General features: G+C 41.6%; 1 protein-coding gene across 1 annotated transcript; it reads left to right on the forward strand.

Moving 5' to 3' along the window:
- On the forward strand, nt 1-22,449 carry hook1 (hook microtubule-tethering protein 1). Its single transcript, XM_062556268.1, has 22 exons — nt 1-197; nt 1,765-1,850; nt 2,370-2,442; nt 3,002-3,052; nt 3,222-3,354; nt 3,518-3,585; nt 3,794-3,856; nt 4,685-4,768; nt 6,933-7,096; nt 7,249-7,389; nt 7,773-7,974; nt 8,553-8,663; nt 10,741-10,828; nt 10,952-11,018; nt 12,621-12,761; nt 13,348-13,435; nt 14,435-14,466; nt 18,198-18,280; nt 18,639-18,739; nt 19,412-19,513; nt 20,140-20,208; nt 20,666-22,449. The coding sequence occupies exons 1-22, from the start codon at nt 153-155 to the stop codon at nt 20,819-20,821; spliced, it is 2,148 nt and encodes a 715-aa protein (XP_062412252.1). The 5' UTR covers nt 1-152; the 3' UTR covers nt 20,822-22,449.

Genomic DNA, 22,449 nt, shown 5'->3' on the forward strand with positions numbered 1-22,449 from the left:
CGGTCGTTTGACGACGCCGGTGCTGCTGTGGCCAGTTGTCTTACGCATCTGAAATAAAGTATAGGCTCAGGTGAGGTCAAATGGTGTGGAAAAGCAAAACGCGTCGCTGACAGGTGGACGGAAATATCTGCCTGTACTCGGAAGGAAGAAAGATGGATGTGAACAAAACGGTGCTATGCGAGAGCCTGGTCGTATGGGTAGGTTTATGCGCTAATTTTCTGATGTATTAGGCTGAGTATCACGACTCCTGTGTTCCGATAGAAAGAGGTAGCGTTCACCTGTCTCAGGTAGCCTACACCAGCGTGTTTTTCTTCCCTGCTCCTCAAAACAATCGGGAAATGGTGGGCTGCTCGTCGTTAACTTGGCAGCCAAGTATTTTCTGCCGTTATCTTCCAGTAGTCTACGATGGATGGCTATACCCGTTCGCAACATGATGTATTGCCTGGGTAGCCTAACGTTACTATTCTTGGTGAATTATTTTATCCAGTCATGTTGTATTTTCTAATAGCATGTTGCTGCTGCTACTATACGCGTGACGCTGGTAAGATCAGAAGGCCAGCTCAAGACTTAAACAGCGACTGCAACAACACCAAACTTCATTTATCCTTATCCGATTTAGACGTTTAATCTGGTTAGCGTGGGGATATTTATGGAATTCCTCGGTTCGATATTTTTTGTTGCCCTTGTTCAAGCATAGCCTACATTGCCGGGGTAGTATAGGAATAGTTATGTTGACTGGTAGGTAGAATGGGTTATCTTTTGTGGTCGTGCGTCCATCCGAGCGTCAGAGTAACCCATAACGTTATTGTTATTAAGCGTGATATGGTAAAGCTAGTCCCGGACAGTCATTCAGCCACTCTCAACGCACATCAGCTTATGTCGGACACGGTGGCGCTTACGGGGGCTTGGAAAAAGTGCTAGGGAAATCCCTACAAATCATAGCCTTTCCTCTATATTAGCATGTGTAGTCCGTTGGCCATTGCAGAATACCCGTTGGCAAACCACTGGCCCTGTGATTCATTTCATTGTTTTATTGACCATGGCTGCAACGAATGAAAGCTCACGCTGCTGCTTGTAGCCGTGGCTCATCCGCAGCATTGAGGAAGCTGCTGCGGTGATCAGGGTACACTATAAACTCAGTTTGTTATGAGAGCAAGAAGAGCACACTGAAACGTCGCACATTTAGTGCACACGCTCCGGCTATTAAATGTTTGCAGTGTGCGCCCTCTCAATTCTGTTTAGGAAGCGGAGCCTTTAACCTGTCCTGCAGTTCAGAAGACATCGTCAATGAGACAGATATTGTTTTTGTTTTTCCATGCGGTAAATGTTATCAGTCTGCCTTACCGGGAATACTGAATGAATGGTTCAGTCGCGGTTACTATTTCATTTTATTATAGGTTTTATTATAGGTTTGCATAGGTAGGCCTACTATAGTACAGCTGTTAAAACAGATGACGTGATCATTCCAGACAGTTGCTCAAATAGGAAAATTAGAGCTGTTATGAAGTTATGGAATGGAAGTCTTGGATCTTGCAGCTGTGTCAAATAACTGTGTTATTGCTGTATTTGTATAAAGACAGTCTGAAGCAGGCTAAATCAAATAACAACAAACCTTCTTGACAATCGTTTTCTGGGATCATTATTAGCAGTGTAAACATTGTTCACTTCAATCAAGTCTGCTCTAGTTATGGAGATCAACTCTTTGATTTTCAAAAAATGAAATTGGGTAATGAGATGAAAGATGCCTTTTTACTCTGCTCTCAGCTGCAGACCTTCAACACCACCGCGCCATGCCAGACCGTGGAGGACCTAACCACAGGTGCAGCCATGTCTCAGGCTCTGCATCAAATGTAAGGCCACGTCCATCTCTATCGAACTTCTAATGCCGTGGCTGCTACTACTACCGCCCCTGCTGCTGCTGCTGCTGATGATGATGATGATGATGCTACTGTTGCTGGGGTTTCCCTTCCCCTCATAAATCACACTCACTCTGTCTGCCGGCCTCAGCAACATTATTCATTTACACATGGACCTGGTCCTGTCACTGCCTGAATATTTCATAGCCCACGCCAGTTGCACTGTGGGAAGCCTGTGGTGTCCCATTACTGTGGTGTGTGTGTGTGTGTGTGTGTGTGTGTGTATACAGTATGTGTATGTGTCTACCAGCTGTTTACACACAAGTGTTTGGGTTGATTAATCCATATTGATGGGGGTGGTTCTATAGATCTACGTAGCTACTGTTTTATGGGTCAGCAATGCATGCTGAAATACACCTATCCTGGAGGCAGGAGAGATTGCACGACTTGCTTCTCAAAGTGTGTGGTGAGTTATGGAGCTGAATTGATCTGGTGTGACATTTGCTCTTGCAGAGACCCCGCATGGTTCAGCGAGAGCTGGCTGAGCCGCATCAAGGAGGACGTTGGGGAGAACTGGAGACTGAAGGTACTCAGAGACAGACAGACAGACAGACAGACAGACAGACAGACAGACAGACAGACAGACAGACAGACAGACAGACAGACAGACAGACAGACAGACAGACAGACAGACAGACACTTTTTTTCCTGTGCCCTCATTAGATTTGCACATCACTGTTACATTACAGGCAGTTCCACACAACATAAGCATAATACTCCTCACCTCTCTGCTTGTTCGGTCACCCTTCTTTCACTGCCAGAAAACATGAGCATAGGGGATTTCTACGAATGAATGAATTCAGGGAATTAATTGACAATGCACAGTTTGCACATTTTCAGTCCCAGAATTATGATTGATCAGTGCGACTGAATTAACTTAAGTTGCACTCGCTTGAATCAAAATGCATTTACATGTCTTACTTATAGTCGGAAAAGTGTTGAGTTTTAGCATTATGTGCTGTGCTGTGCCTCTCAAATCAGACCTGTGACGATGGTGGTTTCACTTTGTATAGACAGATGAGCTGTGGGGAGAGCATCTGTAATGAAAGCTGTTTCATATGTTTCTTCTTCTTTTTTTTAAATAGATGAACAACCTAAAAAAGATCTATCAGATGATAGTTGATTACTATAATGAGGTAAGTGACAATGTACACAAGGTCTCTTCCTGATGTGTAATGGAAAGGCATATTTAGTCTGTGTTGTAAGAGTGTGTAAGAGTTGCTGTGATAAGCCTTCATGACTCTCTCTCTCTGTCTCTCTCTCTCTGTCTCTCTCTCTCTCTCTGTCTCTGTGTCTCTCTCTCAGGTCCTGGCGCAGCAGATCTCGGACTTCCCACGCCCCGATCTGGTGCGGGTTGCTGAGCACTCTGATCCAGTAGAATTGGGGCGCCTGCTGCAGCTCATCCTGGGCTGCGCTGTGAATTGTGAACGCAAACAGGGTATGCACCCCCAGACTTGTATGATTGTGTATAACATATGGGGGCAATAAATATAGCTACATACAGTCGGTACACATTATTTGTATGTAGCTGTATTTAATGTTTATGTGTGTGAAAATCGATGACTGAATTAATTCTCTCGTTTATGACTGTGGTTCTTCAGAGTACATCCAAGTCATCATGACCCTGGAGGAGTCTGTGCAGCATGTGGTGATGACAGCCATTCAGGAGGTCTGTGTCTGCCACGCCTGACCACACACACACACACACACACACACACACACACACACACACACACACACACACACACACTCTCTCTCTCTCTCGTCATCCTGCACCCACGCTTTAGGGCTTAGTAGTCAACTATACCTTCTTTCAAGCACACATTCCTGCATTGGGTGACAGACGTCTAATAAACATTGTGGACATTTTTTTCCAGCTCATGAGCAAAGAGACCATGACCCACTTTGGAGCTGAGCCACTCGGGGACTCTGAGCAGCAGGTTAGTGCTCAGAAAATATTTCATTAAATGCCTGAAGCTGCATGGATAGAGAACCACAGTTTGTCTGCCGGGTCTTGCACAGTGAGATATCATTGATCTGGTGAAATGGAGAGATGTACATGGTGGCTAAGTGATGAATTGATATTGTAGTGGCATGGTTCATAGAATTCCCTGATATTTTCTTTTACTCACTCACTCACTCACTCACTCACTCACTCACTCACTCACTCACTCACTCACTCACTCACTCACTCACTCACTCACTCACTCACTCACTCACTTCCTTTTTCTTGATTTATCTCACTCTTTTCCCCAAATTAGTGTTCATAAGCACTTTATCAGCATGACCTGTAAACATCGGTTTTCCGACAGTCCTAGCATACATGACAAGAAATTGGAATAGAACACACACAGTTTTATATTAGCAAATAAAACAAATCAGGACATAAGAACATATAATACATAATCAGAACGTGCAGACCCAGTATGTGGCTTTCCTCTCACTCTTTTATGTTAGTCTCTTTCTTTCTCTCATTCGTTCTGTCTTTCTTTCTTTTTTCTCTCTCTTTGGAGGGCAACACTATTGTCAGTATTATTGTTGTGTGTTAAGTTTCTGTTATCTTTCTTTTCTTTTCTCTTTTAGTGTGTGAAGCAATTAAGTATGCCACAGAAATTAAATGTACTTACTCTCTCAATTCAATTCAATTCAATTCAATTCAAGGATGCTTTATTGGCATGACAAATAAGACATCTCTCTGTCTCCCCTTCACCCTCTCTATCCCTCTCTCTCTCTCTACATCTCTGTGTACATGCATGTCTGGTCACTAGCTGAAGAAGACGATGGAGGACTTGGCAGAGGTGATGGCTGAGAAGGAGGAGCTTGCTCAGCGTTGCCAGGAGCTAGACATTCAGGTGAGTACCGTTTACCTGTCCACCTCTCGTCCGCCACACGGCTGCAGATAGAAGCACACTTTGCACACTGCAGACGCTGGGTTCTAGAGAGAGGATGAGGCCAAAGCTGGGATTTTAAAATCCTATACCAATCTACTGTCACGTCTTTTCACCTACTCTCGGAGGAGATTATCATAATGCACTTTCAGAAAAGTTGTGTTCCATTTTAATAATGATGCTTTCTCAGAACATTTCGGGCCTGCTTTTGGCAGTTCGTTTGTGAGCAGGCGTTTGCTTATCTGTGTTGTTTTTCCCTGAGTGAGGGTGAGTGCTGGCCTGACTGGACTCCACTCTTCTCACGGCACCCCTGGACACTGGTCATGCCATGGACATGTGTCGCTGACTCTGGAACCTCTTCGAGGAAGTTGGGCTTCGGCTCTTGTTGTTGTTGTTGCTGTTGTTGTTGCTGCTGCTGTTGTTGAGGTATTCCTTGGGCACAGTGATCCTTGTGTGCATTGCCCTGTCATTTTGACACCAAGAAATGGCTCTATTCTAGGCAGCAGTGCAGTGTCTATTGATGACATTAGTGTCTAGCACTAGCCAGAAGTGTTGTTGTAATAAGATAGGCTACCTTACATCACTTCATTTTAAAAGCCAGGCTGTGTTTTTCTAGCTCTGCCTTAGGAGCTGTTAGTTGCCAAGTGTCTTCACCCTTTGATACAAACTGTTTTATAAGCTTACAGCATATATTTTGTGCACCAAAGTGTATTTAAATGCATAAATCTGTGTTGTATTGGATAATTATTGACACTTCACCAAAACTGACTTTTGACAGAGTTGTAACACCATGGTCCCATGGTCACTTTGAGGTGAGTCTAGATGGCTGCACTGGTCTGGAACTTTACTAAAAACAACTGTGTCTTTGGGGCGCTAACTACCTGGTCTGTACAGAGCTGGTCTCAGTTTAATTCATATCACTTTAATCCTGCATCTGCATTGGGGACAAGCTCCTCACCTGTGTATGTCTAACACAACTCTTAACTGTGGTGGGGGGTTTCAGATGAAACAACAGAGCTGTGTGTGTGTGTGTGTGTGTGTGTGTGTGTGTGTGTGTGTGTGTGTGTGTGTGTGTGTGTGTGTGTGTGTGTGTGTGTGTGTGTGTGTGTGTGTGTGTGTGTGTGTGTGTGTGTGTGTGTGTGTGTGTGTGTGTGTGTGTGTGTGTGTGTGTGTGTGTGTGTGTGTGTGTGTGTGTGTGTGTGTGTGTGTGTGTGTGTGTGTGTGTGTGTGTGTGTGTGTGTGTGTGTGTGTGTGTCTGTCTCCTTGCGCCTATGGTCATGTGTGTATTAATGCCTAATTTATGCTTCATTCCTAATTTTCTTAGTTTGACTTGCAATGGCGGGGGTTTTATCTATTAACTCTCTTGTCCTCTTTGCCTTAATATACACGAATGTTGTTATTTTTGCGATTGTCATTTTTATATGTACTTTAAAATATCTTTGACATACCACATCTAAAGCAACTGTATTATACTCAGCCCACACCATTCTTGGTCTTGCCCGGTACAAGCTCTGATTGTAAACACATGGCTGTTTTCTCCTATTGTAACTACTTGCACTGTGGATGGGGTTCTTTCATTTGGAATGAATGGAAAGCATCACTACAGACAAACAATGTTCAGTAAATTGCACCCATAGGATGCGCAATGTTTTTCAGAGTGTCTCAGCGTTTGTATATTGCTGTGTGTTGCTTCTCCTTTTGTTCGGAGCTATTAGATTGTATTCAGTCAACATTTATTTGAATAGTGTCTTTAATGCAAAGCATGTAGTGGGGCATTGAAATTCAAGCTGTTGGAAGGCGGTCTGGTCTTAGTGCTGTGGTCTAGGCAAAGTTTGTATGTAGTCCAACAGTAAAGCTGAAAATCACAACAGATATAACACAACCTATGAGAGAGAGAGAGAGAGAGAGAGAGAGAGAGAGAGAGAGAGAGAGAGAGAGAGAGAGAGAGAGAGAGAGAGAGAGAGAGAGAGAGAGAGAGAGAGAGAGAGAGAGAGAGAGAGAGAGAGAGAGAGAGAGAGAGAGAGAGAGAGAGAGAGAGAGAGAGAGAGAGAGAGAGAGAGAGAGAGAGAGAGAGAAAGAAAAAAATAAATAAATAACCATTTGACCTTTTGACCTGGGCGGTAAACAGGTCACAGTGCTGCAGGAAGAGAGGAACAGCCTCCTCGCAGAGAACGACGTCCTCACAGACCGAGCCAGTCAGCTCGACACCTTTGACAACCCCAGCACTCCGTCGGGCAAGAAGCACAGCCAGCTACAGTTTCAACTGGAACAGCTCCAGGAGGACAACTTCCGGTGGGATAGACTCTTTTCAAAATTATATAAAGGTTGATGTGTGTGTATATATGTATATGTGTGTGTATGTGTCATTATTATTTTAATTATAATGTTTAATAAGTTATATCAATTCTTGGTTTGTGCTTTTGTGTGTGTGTGTGTGTGTGTAGACTGGAGGCGGCTAAAGATGACTACCGGATCCACTGTGAGGAGCTAGAGAAGCAGCTTATCGAGATCCAGCATCGCAACGATGACTTGACGAGCTTGGCTGAAGAATCTCGTGCACTCAAAGACGAACTGGACATTCTCAGGTAGGCTCAACCAGATGTACAACCTCTGTGTATCTCACTGTTTGATTCAAGGCCTTGATTTACTTTTGATTTACTGTAGCCTTGGTAAGAATAGAATAGAATATATACTTTTTTGATCCCGTGAGGGAAATTAGTTTCTCTGCATTTAACCGAATTAGTGAACACACACATACAGTGAACACACGGTGAGGTGAATAACACAATTGATTGACTGCATCACACAATACTTTTCCTTGTTTTTGATTGCTAATATTGTGTGTGTGGTGTGTGGTGTGTGTGTGGGGTGTGTGTGTGTGTGTGTGTGTGTGTGGGGTGTGGGGTGTGTGTGGTGTGTGTGGTGTGTGTGGTGTGTGTGTGGTGTGTGTGTGTGTGTGTGTGTGTAGGAGCTGCTCTGACCGGGTGGTGAAGTTGGAGGCGTCGGTGGAGACCTACCGTAAGAAGCTGGAGGACTTGGGGGATTTGCGGCGGCAGATGAAGGCCCTGGAGGAGAAGAACATGACGTACATGGAGAACACCGTCAGCCTGGAGGAGGAGCTCCGCAAGGCCAACGCGGCCCGCACCCAGCTTGAGACCTACAAGAGACAGGTGCACTATACACACACACACACACACACACACACAGGGCTAGACACACACATTCACACAATGTTGGAATGCATTGGCACAGACCACAGACACAGACACAGACACAGACACAGACACAGACACAGACACAGACACAGACACAGACACAGACACAGACACAGACACAGACACAGACACAGACACAGACACAGAAACATTGGTGTACATGCTCACACACACACACGCGTTGGAATACATCTTCACACACACATGTGCACATACTGTCACACATATTAGTTTAAATACACACACACACACACACACACACACACACACACACACATACACACACAGATACTGTACACACACACAGATACACACACATTCACACAATGTTGGAAGACACACAGACACACAGACACACAGACACACAGACACACAGACACACAGACACACAGACACACAGACACACAGACACACAGACACACAGACACACTGGAATACATCTTCACACACACGTGTACACACTGTCACACCCCCACACGCTGTATTGCAGAAACGCTTGGGCCAGAGTTTTTCTTTTTCTGTGTCCCCATCAGGTCCAGGAGCTGCACAAGAAGTTGTCTGACGAATCTCGGCGGGCAGATAATTTTGCCTTTGAGATGAAGAAGCTGGAGGAGAAGCATGAGACCGTGCTGAAGGAGAGAGAGGTACACTGTGTGTGTGTACACTGCGTGTGTGTGTGTGTGTGTGTGTGTGTGTGTGTGTGGCAGATAATATGGCAGTGTTTCAGATGAAGAAACTTGAGGAGAATCATGAGACTATGCTGAAGGAGAGAGGTGTTTGTGTGTGTGTGTGGGGGGGGGGTGTTACCTGGCATTTGATATGATGAAACTTGAGGAAAAGCACAGGACTGTACTGAAGGAGAGAGAGACTAGGGCAAGGATAGCGGCCAGTCAGATTGTACCTGTGGCCCGCAGGCAAACTGCCTTCAAATCTGGCTTTCATGACTATGCTATAATTAAATTAAAACGACATACAGTGATCGACTGTAAAAGTAAACAATGTGGCGCAGCTCTCGTCGGTGCATGGGTGCGTTTGTTAGCGCTCGGAGCGTTATGGGTGCGTTCGGAAATGTACAAACGCGCCCATAACCTGCACAGGAATTCCTCCGTTGGCAGCAGTAATCCCAACGTTAAAGCCGAATGTTAACCATGCATTTCTCTTTCTCTGAAACAAAAAATTGATGATGAAAACCAACTGTTCCAGTCAGAGTGGACTGACAAGTAGCTTAGTAGTTTAGGCACGGCTGTCAACATCAAGCGATAAACCGAAGTGTCATTTGGTTAATGAAGAAAGCTACTGTTAAGTGGCACTACAAGTCAAAGGAGTAAAGTAGCCTTCGGTCACTTTTGTACGGAACAAGAGAGAGCTATGATAACATCCCTTCATACAGTAGTCTGCCCGTTGGTCCGTCTCCCGACACGAGACCTTTTACTGACGCACTTTTTTTTTAAAAAAAGATTACAATGTCGCTGATTGTTTGTCAGTACATTTTATTATGGTTTGTTTAACATTGAATATGGCACAAGTTCGATGTTAATGATAGTTAGTCCATCACTTGATTGAAGCATCACAATTCTGCCTATTTGTCAGAATACTGTTTCAGTGGTGTATGAACATTGACAGAAGTTGGGTATGAATGTATTCCATTCCATGACCCTGTTTTACTGGTTCATTTGACAAATAATCTGGACCTGCTTGTTTTGAGAGCCTATTGATATTGATATCATAATGTCCACCACATTGTGATTCACCAGTGTTGGTGAATATGTTTAATTGAACGTATTAATTGTAGCTGGATACACATGAACGCATGTCTCTTGTAGCCACAATAGTCATTTCAGCAATACACCATATTGGTTTTGGGTGGCCCGCGGAGACCCAGTAGTTTTCCTGTCTGACCCACTTGGTAATGAAGTTGAATAGCACCGGACTAGTGTTGTCTATCATTATTAGCAATTTTCCAGAACAAACAAACAAAAAAACAGTGGAGCAAAAGTAAGTGTGCATGCACAGAGATAACTTAAACGTTTTAGTTTTTTAAGTATTTATTTTTGGGCTTTTTGCCTTTATTGTGAGGACAGGACAGTGAAGAGAAAAGATAGGAAGTGGGAAAGAGAGATGGGGTGGGATCAGGAAATGATCCAAATCTGGGTCACTATGGGCATTTGGGCTTAAATGTTGTAATAATAACAATAATAATAATGATAATAATAATGATAATAATAATAACAACTGTTGTTAATGTTGGCAGTTTTTGGCAGACTGACTGTGCACTGACCCAGCTGTTAATGTTCGTTGCCGTTTGTCAGAACAGAGTGCACACACCTGTACCATGCACATACCAGCACATAAAGGAAGTTGGCCCGTCCAGCTGGATTGCTAAATCAGAGAAGTTGTTGTGCAGTCAGTTGTGGTTGCAACAGTCTCTTATTTCTTGCTGTGCGTACAGTTGCAGCTATAGGTAGTCCAGTCTTTTCTCCAAGGAATTGATGTTAACGAGTAATGCCCCACCCCAGTCTCTTTTTTTTTCTATGGAAGTGAAAGCACGTTTGCAGTGGACAAAGGTTATTATTTGTTGACTTTGTCACAGTCTTTTGTAGACTAGTAATCATCTACACAGTTCCAAGTTTGTGAACATTTATTAATCCACAGAGCATGTGAGCATGCCCTATGTGTCAAACATCATTTAAATGGAGTTTACTTGCTTTGTGATCCTAACAGAGGATCATAATCGAGCGGGACTCTTTGAAAGAGACCAATGAGGAGCTCCGATGCACACAGGCCCAGCAAGACCAGCTCCTACAAGCAGGTGTGTGATTGGTACAATCAAGAATGAAAGCAATAAGAGTCAAATAGCATCAAGAATGATAGTTCTATTCACTACTATAGTGGTGGCTTCTGTTGACCTGTTCGTGTCATGTCTTTATTTCAGAGAAGGTCCAGACTGATAGTCCAAGCCATGACAACCTTGCAGCAGAGCTGCTGCCTATCGAGTACAGGTGAAAGAGTGCACACACACACACACACACACACACACACACCAATATCCAATATATGTGAGTTTAACATAGGGGTTCCATTACTTATGACCCCTGTATTTGAAGGAAAAACATTTATTTATTTACGATACATAATTAATTTGTAGTCAACTTTTGCATGTGTTCAAATACTCATGAGGGTGACTGTATAACTTTATTGGGGTCCTCTAATCAATAGTGACATGCTCATACTGTATCAAAAGATAGATAGATAGATAGATAGATAGATAGATAGATACTGTAGATAGATAGATAGATAGATAGATACTTTATTGATCCCCAAGGGGAAATTCAAGAAAATATGAACAGTTTATGTTATAACCAGCTTGTACCTCTGTAAAGTGTGGTTTCCACTGCTGCTACTTCAGCTTTTTCAACCGTGATTACCATGAGTTGAGCGAAAAGTGTCCAGCATTGCACACTCAGCTTTTTGATCATTATGAGTGCACCATCTAGGGACTAGCAGTGCAATTTGTGTCGTTGGAATTGTTAGGGTGGACGCCCTCATGCACTACAATTGGGTATTTTTAGTGCAGAAGTGCAGAAGTACACCATTTGAGACACAGTAAGGGTCTTTTCCACCATGCCAACGAATCAAACATACCTTTGAGAGCTAGATTGCATTGATCAAAGGAGTATAAACTCTAGGTACACTTACAGTACTGTATTCTTGATGCTTTGTTTCACACGACTCTCAAAAAGTCAGGGATACTCAGCTTTTGGGTGAAATTTGTTGGCCTTTGTTTCAATAGATTGTTTGAGATGAGGGAATCATCATTACGCGTTTCTCTTTAAATGCCCTACTTTCATAATATAATACCACAGTAACTTGAACTTTTTACATTTTCCATAAAATTCATCTATAATCTATCTAACTTTTTGTAATGTATTGTATGTGTAGAGACCCTATTCATACTACTGCATTAGTTTGGTGCTATTTTGAGCATTATTAGTGGTTAAAATGGCATTTTGGATACGTTTGGCACTCTGCCCTTAGTACTTGCACTGTTATTTTTTTTTTGCTGTAAGTGGTAAAGCCAGTCAAACCTGGTACTCCTTCGATCATCGTAATCTAGGTCTCAAGGGGGTGTTCAACTCGTCATGAACAACTACTCCGGAATTACACTTTAACATGGATATGTTTGGTCTGGAAAGTTTAGTCTGTCAAACCCCCTTGAGCAGATATCTGGTGTTCCCTTATGCTTGTCTGGTACCTACATGAGTAAACAAGGGTGTTTTAAGCTATTTGGCTGCCTCACAACAGGCTCTAGCAACTGAATCCCCAACTGAAAGTGGCGTTGATCAGAGGGATGAGTTGCATCAGTTTTTTTAGTGGTAATTTCTAAGTCTGAGATTTGCATATGAAAGTAGGAGCAGCCGTGTAGACATGTGTCAGATTCTCAGCAGCTTTGTGAACATGCACCGAACTCTCCTTATTCAGCAAAGCTGAAAAAAAAAAAAAAAAACAGTTTTCCTATCCATAGATAACTGCTGATTGTTTTTCCATGCGTCCCCTCCCTCCCCGCCTCTCTGTCCTGGACTAATGCGCTCTTGTCCGTCCAGGGAGAAGTTCATTCGGCTGCAGCACGAGAACAAAATGCTGCGTCTGCAGCAGGAGGGCTCGGAGAACGAACGCATCGCCGAACTGCAGCAGCAGCTGGAAGTTGTGCGTCGCGAGCGCAGTGAGCAGGAGACGGAGACCAGGTACAGCCAATCACAGCGCAGCAGCAGATCACCATCCTAGCCAATCCTAACCCCCAAGCACTCAAAGCCCCTCCCCTACGTTCCTCAAAGAATCCTTGACGGTCTTTATACTGTATTTATCCAGAGCGTCTCTGACGGAAAAGTAGGATGCATCAATACATTGGGTGCCTCTCATGTAAAGTTTATACGTCCTCCCTCGCTCCTCGGGCCTTGATCCTCACTGATCTACATAAAGAAAGATAGACGAAGGGATAGACTATCATTGTTGCCGCCCCATCATTCTTTATGTAGATCAGTGAGGATCTAGGCCCGAGGAGCGAGGGAGGACGTATAAACTTTACATGAGAGGCACCTATTGACTTCCTCTGTGTTTTAGGCAGTGCTATTAAGGTGGCTCTATTTACTTGAGACTGAGAGAATGTACTTTAAAGCCCTTAAATAATTACTGTCAAGCAGTATACCATGTGATACGCAGTGTGTATTTATTTCATTATTTGTCCGTGTCCTTATGCTCTTTCAGGTTAAACAGCGAGAGGGTCACGCAGTGTGTATTTCATTATTTGTCCGTGTCCTTATACTCTTTCAGGTTAAACAGCGAGAGGGTCAGTGAGCTGCAACAGCAGGTGGAGGACCTACAGAAAGCCCTGCAGGGCCAGGAGACCAAGCCAGAGGATGTGAGCATATTTTACACACACACACACACACACACACACACACACACACCAGAGGATGTGAGCATATTTTACACACACACACACACACACACACACACACACACACACACACACACACCAGAGGATGTGAGCATATTTTACACACACACACACACACACACACACACACACACACACACACACACACACACACACACACACACACACACCAGAGGATGTGAGCATATTTTACACACACACACACACACACACACACACACACACACACACACACCAGAGGATGTGAGCATATTTTACACACACACACACACACACACACGCACACCAGAGGATGTGAGCATATTTTACACACACACACACACACACACACACACACACACACACACACACACACACACACACACGTCTTCTTCCTACCCATTTCACATGATCTGTTTGGCCATGCAGCTGATATTTGAGCATCAGTTCTCAAACATTGTGTTTTTTTTTTATACTGTAGGCCCAGTGTTATTTTTGCGTTGTCTTCTCATTTGTTTTGATGTGGATTTTATGGTTGTAAATAAGAAACACTGAAATAGATCGTAGCATCACAGCATATTAGGAGTTTCTCATAGAATATGGTAACATTTATTAGTTTCATTTTAATAAGTTTCTCATCAAAACTTTTAGTTTTATTCAGATTAGCTGCTATCCTATAAATAACATACTGTGTTACTCCAGAATATGATAACATTTTATTAGTTTCATCTAGATAAGCTTCTCATCAAAACTTTTAGTTTTATTCAGATTAGCTGCCGTCCTTTAAATAGCATTAAATGTGTTACTCCACTAAACAAATATGGATTTTCCTATGTGACGGTAGCAGAAATCCTATTGAATATGGTAAAACATTTGCCTGAGAGACTGCTACTGTAGTGATTGGCATGATGTTTCTCTATGGAAATGAAATGTGGTATTCCACTGCTTAACAGCCTCTTTCTCTGGCTTATCTCTTTGCAGTCTCACCTCAAGAGGAAACTGGATGCCCACATGTGAGTAACTTTGATGGACGCTAGGCTTATCACACAAACAGACATCACTGCTTACAGGCTTCTCACTTAAAAAGACATACTGTAGGGTGCGAGTTTGACGGTGTATTTTGCCAGCACCAGAGCGGTAGATAAAACAGAGTGGCGACACTCCCATAGACCTCCATAGGAAAAAATGGCAGCGCTTTTTCCAGGCTATTTCCTCGTTATGGGACTTTTGGAACTATTTACAGCCCATCTCTTGTTCAGTAGTCAATGAGTTAATTGATTACACCTTCCAGCATCCAGAAGTACATCCCACCCTCCTGCGATTCAGCCATTCAGCACAGGTTTTTTGGAACTTTTGATCGTGTGGCGGCAACATCGCAGTGTCGCAACTCTCTCTCTCTCTCTATGGCTCTGGCCAGCACTACATGTGCTATGTGGCCAGAGTGAAGTCATACGCACAAAGTGAGCAGAGTCAGGCCAAAGTTAATTAATAAAAGATCGATAGACAGATCAGAATTTAACGCTGGTTGCATGTGATTGGTTTATTCAAATTCCGGTCTTGTCCATTTCAGAGTTCCCACCTTGGTATAACTTCCAGCTACCTATATCGCCGCCAAACTCAGGGCTCACAGGCTTCTTACACAAAAAAGTCATACTGTACCTAGTTGCTTACAGGCATCTCACATAAAAGTACATAGCTGCTTACAGACAAAAAAAAAGCGTAAAAACTAAAAAGATATGAACCACGTTTACGCAGGCTCGGCGCCAGGGGGGGGCCATAGGGGTCCAGGCCCCCCCAAACAGGTCTCTGTGCCCCCCCAAACAGAGTGCTCTGTAGTAGATATTTAGCAGTATTTTGCCCCCTCCCCCCGACAGGTGCCCCCCCCGTCAATGCTCATAGCCCCCCGACTCGTTGCTCTCTGGCTCCGAGCCTGTGTTTACATGGACGTATTTTTTTCCCAATCGGCTTGAAATTAATCTGATTAAAAATCTTAGTTTACAAGAACGCTACAGTAATTTCCTGTGTATTAGCCGCATTGTGTATAAGCCGCAGGACAGTGTTTTATGCGAGTTAAAAGAAAAAAAAACATATTACAGTTTTTTTCAATCGCTAACAAGCGTTTGTCCATTCATTTAACACATTTTCAAAACTCTAAACACAGGCTCTCACCTACAAAACACAATTGGCCAAATGGATCATTTTCCTCTCAAAAGCACATTCCATGTTGTTACACCACATTTTGTTACATATACACTAACTCGTCATTTCTCTGCACACACTAAATTTACCAAAACACTGGAAACCTGACTCAAAATGAAGTTATTTTGTCAAAGAATGAAGCTTGTTTTCACTTCACAAGATACATGCAGTCAATCAGAGTACACTAGGTTTCAAAATACTGGCTACTGTTGACATTACAAAAACTGCATAGACTTTTATGTTTCAGTTTTACAGGTATTTGCATGCAAAACATGCAATCCAGCATTTTTACACTAAATGTCTTGGTTGGGAACTGTATGTCCAGATGTAATGTTCACATTCAAATGCATTCCAGTAAAAAGCAAATCTTTTTTTTTTATTTTTTTTACTGTCACTAGGCCTACAGGAGGTGCAGTATAAATACTGTTTACAGTAGACTATGATAGAACAGAAAAAGTTTTACAGCATTGCAGTGAACAAAATATCCATGAAACACAAGAGCATTCTGAACAAAAAACAAACAACAAACAACAAACCATAAATGCACAGACGTTTACATTTTACGCAAGTTAAGACCATTGGACCTGTGTTAAAAGAGAACCTGCGTTTACTAACGTGTCAGAAATGTCTGCAAAGAGTGTAAATGAAAAAATAATTAATGACTTTATTCTCGTAATAAACTACTTTATTCTCATAACTAATGACTTTATTCTCGTAATAAACTACTTTATTCTCATAATTAATTACTTTATTCTCGTAATAAACGTCTTTATTCTCATAACTAATGACTTTATTCTCATAACTAATTACTTTATTCTCGTAATAAACTACTTTATTCTCATAATGAATGACTTTATTCTCATAACTAATGACTTTATTCTCATAAGTAATGACTTTATTCTCGTAATTAATGACTTTATTCTCGTAATTAATGACTATTCTCATAATTAATGACTTTATTATCGTAATAAACGACTTTATTCTCTTAATTAATGACTTTATTCTCATAATTAATTACAATTACTAAAGACTTTATTCTCATAATTAATGACTACTTTATTCTCATAATTAATGACTTTATTCTCATAATTAATTACAATTACTAATGACTTTATTCTCGTAATGAATGACTTTATTCTCATAACTAATGACTTTATTCTCATAATTAATGACTTTACTCTCATAATTAATGACTTTATTCTCATAATTAATTACAATTACTAAAGACTTTATTCTCATAATTAATGACTTTACTTTATTCTCATAATTAATTACAATTACTAATGACTTTATTCTCATAATTAATGACTTTATTCTCATAATTAATGACTTTATTCTCATAATTAATTGCAATTACTAATGACTTTATTCTCATAATTAATGACTTTATTCTCATAATTAATTGCAATTACTAATGACTTTATTCTCATAATTAATGACTTTATTCTCATAATTAATGACTTTATTCTCATAATTAATTACAATTACTAATGACTTTATTCTCATAATTAATGACTTTATTCTCATAATTAATTACAATTACTAATGACTTTATTCTCGTAATAAACGACTTTATTCTCATAACTAATGACTTTATTCTCATAATTAATTACAATTACTAATGACTTTATTCTCGTAATAAACAACTTTATTCTCATAATTAATGACTTTATTCTCATAACTAATGACTTTATTCTCATAATTAATTACAATTACTAATGACTTTATTCTCGTAATTAATGACTTTATTCTCATAATTAATGACTTGCATCCTTGCAGAGGATGTGAGCATATTTGAGCACCAAATTAATGACTTTATTCTCAACATAAACTACTTTATTCTCATAACTAATGACTTTATTCTCGTAATTAATGACTTTATTCTCATAATTAATTACTTTATTTTCGTAATAAACTACTTTATTCTCATAATTAATTACCTTATTCTCATAATTAATTACTTTATTCTCGTAATAAACTACTTTATTCTCATAATTATTGACTTTATTCTCGTAATAAACTACTTTATTCTCATAACTGATGACTTTATTCTCGTATTATGACTTTATTCTCGAAGTTATTGAAAACATTTTCTGTTCATGTGGCACTAATCCTCCGTCGTACTCTTGTGTATTAACCTCATGGCTGTTTTTTTTGCTAAATCTATGGAAGATAGATAGGTTCAAAAATTGACCTCAAAGAGCTCTTGAGTTAGCCTGACGAGCCAGGCCCACATCAAGATTACATTTGCTACCGCTAGGGTGCGTCTAGGTTTCAAGGCTAACTCTTGAGTCCTTTTTGGTTGGGATAAAAAACTGACCTCTGCTAAATGTCAATCACTCTCCTTTGTATGGTGGCCCTGAAGGAGATGTGCAAACGGGTTTGCACCAGAAACGTTTCTCAAGTTGGTCAGTTACAAGTTTGTGTTACACAATACATAATTGTTTTTTTGTCAGTGTCCCCATAACTTTGCTTTACTTTACTTTTTAGTATGTCCTACATTTCACATCTGATATCTAACAGAGGCTGTTTTTTTTGGTGCTAGGGTGCAGCTGAATCAAGCCCAGGATGAAATAATGAAGAAGAAAGAGCTTCTTGAGGACCTCCAGCCAGATGCCACTCAGAATGGTAAGACTTGCATGGCTCGAGTCGAGTCTCTGTAGATGTACTGCAGTGCTACTGCCATGTTAGCTCTGGTCCCTGCCCTTATCACATTCTAATGCAAGGACATAATGTGTCATCCCCTATGGCTGAAAACCATTTCTATCAAGGTTTATTCTAAACACTTATTGGGGTGTAAATAAAGTACAAATGGCCCAGTCTGCTTACTGGCCTCCATTATTCATGGTTGTGGCTCCTTTTCTTTGTTGGGTGTTTCTCATTCTTGCTGTGCTGAGTGAGAAGTGGGCCAATGTATGTCTGAGAGCAAACTGCTTCACTGCTCTCTCGCTCTCTCTCTCTCTCTCTCTCTCTGTCGCTCTCTCAGCTCTGAAACTGGAGGAACTCATGGCTGCACTTAAGAAGAAGGATGAGGACATGAAGGCAATGGAGGAGAGGTACAAGATGTACCTGGAGAAGGCTCGCAACGTAAGGCCCTCATAGCCAATCATCATTGATCTCTTCCACATAAGTCTTCACATAAATGCTGGGCTCTTAATTTCCTGCTGCGCTTGTAAGTCTTCAGAAAGTTTTATGGAGCTGGTCAGAATATTGGATGAAAGTGAACAATCTCACTTTTGAAGAATGCAAAACCTTCCTTCAACAAGAACTGCTGGCACTTATGACATGCTTGCTTGTCTGTTAATTCCTGTTTTGATATAGTTGGTGAGATCTTGCTATGAAAGTTTTTTTATTATTATTTATCTGTCCTTCACATGATCAAACACCCCAACAATTACTTTGAAGATTATATCATAAATGCCTATAAAACATGCCTTTTTGAATGAAGAATGTCTCTTTGAAGGATGGTGTTCAATTTTGTGTTTTGGTTTCAAAGATTTGCTGTGAGTCGATAACACACATTTGTCTGTTGATAGTCATACTCATTTCTCATTTTCAGAGTAATTCTTATGCATCTAACCTCCATTTAACTCCTCATTCCTCAGTGGTCTATATCAGTGCCTTTGCAAGCACATCTCCTCTACTTGGGGATTGTCTGAGTGTGAGATTCACACACAGCAGCAGGGCTCTCTAATTCACTGACCTCCTTTCCATTAGAGTGGAGAGCAGGAGAGGCTAATTGTTTCCCTGTCTCCCCAGGTGATCCGCGCCCTGGACCCGAAGCTGAACCCAGCGTCTGCAGAGATCCAGTCTCTGAAAAGCCAGCTCACCGAGAAGGAGAAGAGGATCGGCTCTCTAGAGGTGAGATCGTTACAACCAGCCGGTGCTCTGGGAGAGGCCTGGCCTTCCATGTTGTCCTAGCCTGGAAAACCAGCGCCAACTGCTGGACGGCAAAATGTTTTGCCTGCATTTGGGTCTGGCCTCGCACCATTGAACATTTTGAAAACACTGCCCTGAATCTGGCAAACCAATCACAACGCAGAGATGTGTTTTGAATCAACGCGGGCGGGGCAGAGGGATCTGGGGCGGGGTTTTGAGGGAGCGTTGGCCTATAGGCACAGACACGGTTTGAAAGACAACGGGTTGTGCTCATCAACAATGTTCCGTTGTATCCATTGATCGAGGCCAGACTAAATTAGACATCCAATCCATTTAGGCTGGTTTATCAGGCTAATGTTGTCCACTGTGATCGTGAGACCAGACGTGCATTCAAGTTCACAAATAAGCAAAAGTTTATTGCCTGTTTGCTGTTTGTCTTGCGTTCGCTAATGTTTGGGAACACTTGTAAACAGTCTTACACAAAAACATTCTACTTGAACACTTCAAAGGAGACAAGTTCTTCATGGATGTTCACCTTTTTCGATTTGAATGCACATCAGTGGTGCATAATTTCATGTAATTTATTGTTGTGTCTTTGTCTACATCAGAGAGAATGTGAGCAAGCCAAACTGAGGGAGTATGAGGAGAAGCTGATCGTTACTGCATGGTACAATAAGGTAAGCCTCAAATCATTCTCCGTTTCTGAATGTCCAGAGAACTGACATTTTTCCCCTCTCGGGTTATAGTTGTACGCCTAATGTATATTGATGAAATGACACGTCATCGATTTTAGAATAGTATATCATCAATTAATCATTATTATCGATTAGTCATCCAACTTATTTCTATTCAATGAGGTTTTTTTCCTCGGCATGTAAACACTACCTCTCTCTCTCTCTCTCTCTCTCTCTCTCTCTCTCTCTCTCTCTCTGTCTCTGTCTGTCACACACACACACACACACACACACACACACACACACACACACACACACACTCACATACACACTCTTTCTCACTCACACATACACACACACACACACACACACAAACACACACACACACACACACACACACACACTCACTCACATACACACTCTTTCTCTCTCACATACACACACACACACACACACACAGAGCCTAAACTTCCAGAAGCTGGCGATTGAGTCTCGTCTGGGTGCCCGCTCCAACTCTTTGTGCCCCCCTGGCCAGTCCTTCCTTGCCCAGCAGCGGCAGGTGACCAATACCCGGCGGACGCTCTCGGTCAACGCGCCTGCTTCCTCCGCCAAGTGAAGGAATCTTCCACTCCTTCCTCCTCCTCTTCCTCCTTTTCTCTGCCCTTCCTTTGTCTCTCTTTTGCGGCCTCTCTTTTCACACCCTCTCTGATGTGCACTTAAGTGACCTTAAGGAAACTGATCGGTATCCCACAGCTGCCACTTCTACACACACACACACACACTAGCACGGAGGTCGGACACCTACACACACTCACACTCACACACACGCATGCACGCACACACACACACACACACACACACACACACGCACGCACACACCAAACTAACATCTCGACACTCTAACATCAACTGAGTAAACATAGTCTTGCTCACACCAGCACATGTAGTCCTGTATGTTTGTAGCAAAACACTCCTGCCCTGTGACGCCTATTGTACTATTCCAGGGCACACCTCTTCGCCTTTTAACGACCGCTTTCATCATATCGATTTAATCATAATCACTACATCAGGACAATTTGAAGTGTGATGGCAACCTCAATACAAACAGGGAAAGAGAAAGCGTGATTACGTAGTGTTGGATAACAGTAACTTCGGTAATTATTATTATTATTATTTGTTTTTTTGAACAATGGCTAGCATGTCTGCTTTAAGCTCAAATTATTCTATAACCATAGACCATACTATGCAGTAAAGATATAAGGACAAGGGGTCATCTGTGCACAATTTGAACAGTGTCATTAATAAGATACAGGAAGTACTTATCATACTGCTGCTTGGCACTCTTCACTCATAGGACACTAGTTAGATCAGAGTTGCTGTAGTGGCATGGGTATGACTTAAATCTGGTGCTGGACACCAATAAAGCTTTTGTTTTTTGCTGTATAATGTTCTGTCTGTATAAGGAACTACACTTCTCAGTCTTTTAAATAATAATAATAATAATAATGATAATAATAATAAAAAAATAACTTCCACTATTATTGGGATGTAAAAGAATCAGATTGTAGGTGCTGAAGTCATAAAATCAACTGGGATTTACTATTTATAGTATTTATTTTATATGATGCAATCAACTGTGACCAGATTCCAGCATGATCTCTTTTTTTTTCGGGGATACTCAGAGGCCTACTAACCTTCCAGCATTGAATGTTTTTTTTTCTTTCTTTTTTCTTTCTTATCGCGAACTTTTTTCTCCATCAAACAGCAGCTTCAGATCTCATCAGCGTGTCCAGCCACAAGGTCAAAGGTCAAACTTCTTCTGAGTACATTTTGAATGTGTGGTACTCACCTCTGGCTTTGCCCCTCAAGTGACATCTCCTGACGTCTCAACCCAGAACAGTGCCAGGGGAGAAAGTTCTGGGACTTTTGTAGTGTGCTTTGAACACTCACACAGGAGAGCTACAGGAATTTTGTGGTTTGGTTCCTCTGTGTCAGATCGAAGCTGTGTTCCAATGCTGGGGCTAAGATGTTGTTTTTGTTTGTTTGTTTGTTTGTTTGTTTGTTTGGTTGGTTATGTTTTATTCTCATGACTTGTTGTGATTGAAATCTTTATAGGACAATTTGTGGTTGTTTATGTTTGGGTGGGCCTTTGCTAATTACTAATGGAATTGTGTGAATCTGTAGTGTTGAAGAACATAAAGCCTTTTTGTTTTCATTGAAAAAAAAAATAAACACACTTTTTAC

Source organism: Sardina pilchardus, chromosome 15, assembly GCF_963854185.1.
Source record: "Sardina pilchardus chromosome 15, fSarPil1.1, whole genome shotgun sequence".
In the NCBI taxonomy this organism is placed as follows: Eukaryota; Metazoa; Chordata; class Actinopteri; order Clupeiformes; family Clupeidae; genus Sardina; species Sardina pilchardus.